The following is an 8,325-nucleotide window of genomic DNA, read 5'->3' as shown; positions in this document are numbered from 1 at the left end:
TTGTAAATTAGTAGTGACAAGTGATATGACCAATCTTGTTTGGTTTTATGCGTAACAAATAACAACTAGCTGCTGATTCTATAAAGGATAGATTTAATGTGTTGCAAATGTTTGGAGAAAAGCCTTTGATAGATTGAATGCATGCGATGATGATACATAGTCATGTAGAAAATACCTAGAAATAGCATACATACATGGAATATATAAACTCTATGTGGCCCACCATGATGTACGTGTCATATCCATTCCATCCCATTTTACCCACTCATTTTAGGTGATGGGCCCAAAATTGATGCATATATAAAGCTCCAGTGGCCATACCAAAGGAAATAGTGGTATAATGACGTCCATTGTTGAAGCCTTCTTAGGGTCCATGGTGATGTTTATTTGTTGTCTAACCTATTCATAAAATCGCGCAGACATTGATGAAGAGGAAACATGAGGGGGCATCAACAATGCACAAAGCCAAATATTTTAAGCACTAGCATCAAGAAACCCCAGTCTCATTAACCATATGCCTTAGACCATTTCCCATGGCGTGATGGGGGTGCCTTACTAGATCTAGCCCTAGATAGTGACGAAGGTGCAAATTAAGCCAGTATGCTATATATTAATAAATTTAGATAGAATAAGCAAGACCTAACTTTATTTTAATTGGGTCTAAGTTGATGCATGTGACTTAAACCTGACCTGACTCAAATTAAACTGGGTTCCAAAAGATGAGACCTGTATTCCATAAATTAGTTAATGGGTTTAAAAAAATTGAACACAAACATGTCAGAATGGAATTGATGTATCTATCAAGAAATTGAAGCACATGGCAAATACAAAGGGAGTGGATTAGGTGCATTCCCTGCCTCACCCAAGACAATGCAACCCTTACTGTGGGGCCCACCTTGATGCATATATTCTATATCCACCTTGTCCATCCATTTTCCAGGTGGGCTGCACCTAATTGGCTCCCACATGCATATAGCCCCAAAAATTATTGATCCACATCAATAAAACTATAGTCACAATAACCTATGCATCTTTCAAGATTCAACAAACCATCACATAATAAATGAATTCTGATTCCATCATTCCAATTGTAGTTTCAAATACAAAATATATCATCAGAAACAAAAAGAATAATTAAAAAAAAAAAATAGAAAATAAAAACAACAATGTCTATCATTCAATAGGATGTACAGGCACTTCGGGCACGGGCATCACAAAAAGATCGAAGCCTCACCTATCATATGTACAATGTCTATCATCCTTCTTAAACCCTAACCCGGCACAAAGGACACATGTTACTCTGTTCCAACCATTGAGTAATGCAAGCTCCATGGAAAACATGAGAGCACGGCATGCGCTTGACTTCCATATCATCACGAAACTCATCCAAACAAATTCTACAATTCTCCATCCAATCTCTTTCTCCCACCTTCTCTGTTCTCAAAGCCTCCTCAATCGATGATCTTGAAGCGGGGGTCCCCCCGAATCCTCCACTATTGCCACCCATGTCCATCGAGTCTGCAGTAGCCTGATGGACCGCTTCATCTTCATTGTATAAATCTGACGTAAGATATTCAATCTCCAAGACAACCTGCAGCGAGTAACGTCCCTTGCTAACCACCACTTCTACCATAGAACGGAGAGAAACGGCAATGGATTCTTTCAAGTTTCCAAGTGTACAGGAACATATTTCTAAGTCGGAAAGCATCGTCGGAATGAAGAGATGCAAGTTCTGCGGAATAAGTAAGCTAGTGATCTCGACTGACAATGACTTGGTTATGGTCAGAATCTCCGTTTCAGCGGCAACTGTAAAAATGAGATCATCTCCGGACAAATCTAGCAGTTGATGCTTCTTTTTCAGACGAATTTCGATGGCTGCGATTGGATCTTGAGTTTCATCACTTTTCATTATTTTGCCGGAAATCTTACAACTTGTGACGTGATCACATGCCATGTTTGTGGTAAGGTCTCAAAGGAAGGAAGGAAAGAGGAGAAGAAAAGCACTCTAAAGGAAGGAGAAGAAAACCTTACTAAGAAGTTTCCTTTTCTACGACATATTTATACCCCGTATCCTTCCACACCGACTTAGGATTTCTTTCACGGGAAGTTTCTTGGTGGGTCCACCGTGATGCTTGTGAGAAATCCACCCCGTCCATCCATTTTAAGCTAATTTTATGACATGTGACGAAAAATAAAGTGGATGTAGATTGCGTGCCAAGTCAGCATGATATAGATTACCATTAAATTGATATTGTGAAATGCATAGACGGAGGAGTGGATTTCTCACTAACATCACAGTGGGCCCCACCAGGAACTTTCTGCCAAGGGCCTTCCTCCACTGGAAATCCCATTCGGTAGTCACCCCTGCAGGACTGTCTTGGTACTGGTTGGTGTTCTGTGGGCCCACGCTTATGTAAGTGTTTTATGCAGGCCGTCCATCCGTTTTTCCAGTTGGTTTAATTTAGGGCATGATCCCAAAAACGAGACAGATCCAAATCACAGGTGGGTCCCACCTGAGCTTTGATTATGGTTCGATTTTGGACTAATGTCCTAAAATGAGCCGGTAAAACGGATGCACGGCGTGGATAAGACACCTACTGCACGGTGGGAACCACGGTTACTCGGTACGTAATCCGAGTCCTGAATCTTCTGATTACAGCTCAAACCGGACGCGAGTTTCTTCACTGGGAGTTTCCTTGCTGGCCAAGTTCGGGCGCGGGTTGGCGAATTTTCGGGGCTATGTGGGCCCACCGTGATCTATGTTTTGATCCACGACGTCCATTTATTTTGATAAATAATTTGCGGACAATAGACAAAAAAGAGGAATATCAAAGGCTCAAGTGGACCACACTGCATGAAGAATTGGTGATTAATCTCTTACCGTTGAAAGTATCTTATGGCTCACAGTGATGTTTCTTTGTCATCTAACCTCTTCATAGGGTCACACAGACCTGTACGGAGGGAAAACATAAATATCATCTTGGTCCAAAACTTTTGTGGCTTCCGAGAAGTTTTCAGTGGTAGGATTTAAATCCCTACTGCTTCACGTGGTGTGCTCGAATTGAGTCTTGGATCTGACTCCATTTTTATCCTATGCCCTAAAATGATCTATACATATTATCAATGGTGAATATGGATTAATTTAAACTGTTCATTTGTAAAAAGAAATAAAGAGATCTACACATATTATCAATGGTGAATATAGATGGTGGAGATGTTTTTAGGCATGACAATCTCTCTCTCTCTCTCTCTCCCGTTGCAAATGACCCTCTCTCTCTCTCTCTCTCCCGTTGCAAATGACCTCGGGAGAACCCCACTAACTACGAGGTACTCCCTAGTTAGTGCAAAATGTCTACGGCCCTTGCTTCCAAATTTAGAAAGAATTAACTTTTACCAAAAAGAAAAGAAAAGATAAAAAGATAAAAAGTTGTGGTTGAGATGACTTTAAATACAAGGCTTCTTCCACACTCGTATACTTATCCTAGGTCTCCCACCACTTGGGCTAATTGCTCACTTCTATAAAGAAAAGAAACAAAATTATATATAAAGCATACTTGGGATGCTTTTATAAAATAAAATAGAGTAAAAGTGTGAGACTTAAAACCCACGATTTACCGTATATTAAGAGAGCTCCTAGCCACTCTATCTAATCATATGTTTATGTTACCAAGGTGTCTAATTAATTCACATAAGTGGTAAATAAGAATATATGATGAATGATGGATGCCTGATCATGAGTATATGATGTGAATGTTAATATTAAGATCACAAAAATAATCTCATAAGCACATATAAAGTTGTAATTGATGGTCACTAAGAGATCAAATGGTCAAGATATGCCATAGTCACCCATATGTCATCACAATCATCCAAATGTAATATCTCATGGTTAGGTTAATGGTCATCTACAAGGTGATGACTAAATATCAACAGAATCATGATTTGATTAAAAACATTGGGTGTATAAAAGCATATCCAACATTGGGTTTGCTAATCTCTTACACCACTCCAGTGATATGATCTCATATCAAAGTGATTGATTTTAAAAATAATATTGTTCATAACCACAAATGTAAGGTCGCGATGTCGTAATAATCTCGGTGAGCCCGAAGTCGAATCCACAAGGACTAAACTCGTGTGTATTCTGAAAATAACTAGAAATAGAACTAAAAGAAGATCTAAAACTAAATTTGAATATTTGGAAAGAGTGATTGTGATATTATAGATTGAAACTTGTAAATTTAAAGGTGGGAACTGGGGGTGCCAAGGATCCACTTGTAGCTGTTGGGATGCTACCTTACTTGATTCAAGAGATCCAATTGGAATCAAAGTCATATCTTATCCAATCGAAAAGAGAGATGATCAAATCTTTGAACTTCTCATTAATCTAGCCTCAATGAAGAGGATTGTGGCGATTTGGAAGGGATTTCGTCACCCAACCATGCCCCGAGGACGATGGCAAACAACAGGATTTACCAATCCCACAATCTCAAATAGAAAAGAAGATATTCAAAGCTATCACAGGCTCTACTGTAATTTAAGTCACAACAAACCATTAAAAACTGAAAATATTCCTTAAAATCAACTTAAATTCAATGAAATTCAATATAAACATGAATCAAAGTAAAGTAAACATCTCAATCACACTACAAGCTTCACCTCTTAGCTCTAGCTAAGAAACTTAGCCAACTATAGATATGATTGAACTAACAACTCTTAAATAAAATATAAAAACAACTAAGGAAGAAGAAGAAAGAATCTTAGTGGCGGCTCTCCACCCTTTTGCTTCCCTCCTTAAACCCTAAAAGATGCCTACGAACGTCTTAGGGACTCCTATTTATACTTATGAAATTCCACCTTACGCACTAACTTGAAATTTTCGCAAACTGACTTGAATTACGCAATCCACAGCTGAAAGTGCCCTGACTTGCCAATTAGAGTGAGCGCTGAGTCGGTAAGATAAGTGGGCCCCATATGAAGATCATCAAGCATCTACCTCAACTGGATGTGTGCTTCGAATTCATCAAAGGTAAAATAAGCCTCATATCCTATGTCCTAAAACACCTAGGTATATAAATCCTTAAATGAGTAGAACAACATAGGTGTTTTAGTATGAAAACTTATTTTGCAAAACAAGAAAATTTCTAAGTTTTCAGCCTTTCTCGATATATCGATATCACATTGATGTGATCGAACACCTGTTATCAATGTCCTCGGAAAGTACTCGATATCATCGAATTGAGAACCTCTTGTGTCCAGCAACCAACTTGATCTCTAGAAAAAATTCTCGATGAATCGATGGAAGATTCGATTTCATCGAAATTCAAATTCTGATAATATCGAGACAGCTTGATATAATCGAATTCTGCCTAGTTTGTGTCCAGCGTGCTGTTAAGGAAAATCTCATATTTATCGATGACTCGAAAAGAGCCTCGATGCCATCGGAACTCAAATTTTGATGATATCAAGGGAGCTTCGAAGTTATCGAATTCAGACCAAACTAGTCTAGCGAGCTCAATAGGAAAATCCTCTAAAAATGCCCGAGGAATCAATGATGTCTCGATATAATCGTAATTCAAATATCAATGAAATCGATATACGTTCGATATCATTGAAATGGATCAAAGATTGTCCAGCAACCTCTTTTAAAAATCATGTGGAAATGATCGATGTATTGAACAGATGGTTGATGAAATCGGAATTCAAACTCTGATGACATCAACGCACGCTCGATGGCATCGATCCTCAGGAAAAAAGTTTCAGGTATATACTTTAGTGGAGCTTGTATCATTGAACCTTGCTTCGATGGCATCGAAAGTATACGTTCAATAACATCGAAGCAGGCCCGGTGATATCGAACTCAGTCAGAATTTGACATCTTTATTATCATTGAAAATTTTTGTCTATTTAAGGAGGGCTTGTTCTTGGTTGCTACATTGAGAAAAAGAGAGAGCTTTAAGAGAGTAACTACATATCATCTACCCTAAGCCCTTTTTCTTATAGTTCATCATTCAATCCACCCTCATCATTGATATTCAATAGAGTGGATTGGGGAATGAACTTCCGCATTCAAGGATCATCCAGCTACCACCTTAATGAAAAATCATTGAGCTGGGATCCCTTGAATGCCTAAGACCTTGGAATCTCTCCATTGCTTTAATAGGTAATATTTATTAGAGTACATTCCAAGATAACCTTGACCCAACCCATCACCTTTATTAGTACATCTTCAAGTGTTGCGGATCAATGGAGCTGAAGAATCTTCATAAGTAAGTAGGAGATCTTCATTAATGTGCTTAATGGGGCTCACCTACTTATCTGTAAGTCATTAGAATCCAAAGACCCTTTTGATCATTCCTTTTGTAGGTTTGGGTTCAAGGTGCTTCTCACCCCTTTCAAGTCCTCATAAGAGGCCTTCGACGGGAGAGTACGTGTGGATGCTATGTGTTGACCCTTGCTCTTGTGCAAGGCATAAACTTAGGTCCTTAGTGTAGGTCATTGGCCTGTGTGGCCTAAAAGTTAGGTTCCTTGTATGGATCCTTTACTCTTGTGTAGGGCATAAAACTTAGGCGTTGTGTGTTGACCTTTGCTCTTGTGTAGGACATAAACTCTAAGGTCCTTGTGTGGATCCTTAGCCTGTATGGCCTAAAACCCCAGGTTCCTTATGTGGATCCTTTGCTCTTATGTAGGGCATAAAACCTGGGTGTAGTGTGTTGACCCTTGCTCCTGTGTGGGGCATAAACTTATGTCTCGTGGAGACATGTTAGGAACCTTGTGTAGGCTCTAGAGTCAACCTTGTATAGGTTGTACTAGTTTGAGGTAAACCTGATTTGAAACCTCTATTAGTGAAATCCGATACACTCAAGGGTTGAGTGCGTCCGCCGGGAGTGGAGTAGGCATATAGCCGAACCACTATAAAACGATTGTGCTTGAGATTGTTATTTGCATATTCTCGTATACTTTGAATGATCACATGATGCATGATTATTTAGAACTGATAAGTATCACATCTCACACACAGTCACTCAATGCATCCATCATAAACTAAATTTATATATTGTTTAGATATTGAATAGTCTTGTGATTGGATCCTCTATTTGGCTTGGATGCCATTAGAGTTAAGTTGAAGATATCTTGATAAATTGTTATATTAGATCAAGATAATGGTAAGAGGATTTTAAATTGTCATAAATTTGTATAAAGTCCTAGTCACCCCCCTTTAGGATACTTTGACCTATTCCTACTTCTACTAGAGCAGTCATTACCACAATTTCAATAACTTTTCCGCGCTACACATTGGTCAGACCAAAGTCACCTTCGGTCGGACCGAAGTTGAATCTGAAGTTGAGTCCAAATTTGAAAAGGATTTTGTTTCAGCAGTTACCCAATTTTGATCAGACGGAGATGGGTTTGGTCGAACCAAATTAATCTTCGGCTGAACCGAATCAACTCCCAAAATTTATCATTCTTCGCTGGAGCTTTTTATGCACTTTCGATCGGACCAAGTCCTCCTTTTAGTCAGACCGAATTAACTATTGGTTGAACTGAATTAGCTCTGAATTTCATCTTTGGCTGTTGGACTGTTTTGTGCAAGTTCGGTCGGACCGAGCATGGGTTCGGTAAGACCGAATTTGTCTGTTTTCTGCTCCAGATTCTACGATCTTTCGAGTCCTTTCTTCAACTTTTGTACTTAATTTCCTTAGATCTTTGGCACATGAATTCTTCATTCTTGGTCTCCTAAGATTCATCCTATGCCGTGGTGATTCTTGAGCATTAAATCCATGCTTTTAGCATTCTTTTCAATCCAAATCTCAGATTCACTTTGCAACACAAAGATATATAAAATATACCATTAAGCATTATCATGTTCTTAAAACCAAGATATAAATAGGGAAGAATATGCAATATTTGACACTCAACAAATATGTACTAGGAAAAATTTTATACCCCCCAAAATTCATTAGGTATATTACAAAAATAGTAGCTAATAAAGCTAAAGAAGAGTTGTGCTATCATGGTTCTAGATTATTTAAATTCCATAACCACTCCAACGGGTTTGGGTCACTTGGTATTGGTTTTTTGATTATCCTATGTGACAAGAAATCAATTAGTTGTAGTTAATATCACCATCAGACACCTTGTTGCCTTTACACTTCACCACGAGGAAGTGAAGATATTCGCATTAAAGGACCGCATCGAGTTCCTTAACTAAGAGGCCTTTCATGCACAAATTAGATGGATTTAATCGTGCACTAACATTCATTAATCCTTAGACCTACGGTTATAAAAAGACTTCATGGTCCCAGTGTAATGGCTTTGCCACCC

The 8,325-nt window shown here is 38.6% G+C and overlaps 1 protein-coding gene across 1 annotated transcript; it reads right to left on the bottom strand.

Moving 5' to 3' along the window:
* Positions 1 to 1,264: 1,264 nt before the first annotated feature.
* On the bottom strand, positions 1,265 to 1,954 carry LOC131219994 (uncharacterized). The gene has a single exon (XM_058214974.1). It carries the CDS (start codon positions 1,952 to 1,954, stop codon positions 1,265 to 1,267), a length of 690 nt encoding a protein of 229 aa, XP_058070957.1.
* Between the last annotated feature and the right edge of the window lie 6,371 nt (positions 1,955 to 8,325).

The sequence above is a fragment of the Magnolia sinica genome, chromosome 12 (assembly GCF_029962835.1).
Source record: "Magnolia sinica isolate HGM2019 chromosome 12, MsV1, whole genome shotgun sequence".
In the NCBI taxonomy this organism is placed as follows: Eukaryota; Viridiplantae; Streptophyta; class Magnoliopsida; order Magnoliales; family Magnoliaceae; genus Magnolia; species Magnolia sinica.
This window is presented reverse-complemented; position numbering and strand designations above follow the sequence as displayed.

Coding starts and splice junctions, on each gene's coding strand:
- LOC131219994 (XM_058214974.1), bottom strand. CDS start 1,954: ATGGCATGTGATCACGTCACAAGTTGTAAGATTTCCGGCAAAATAATG.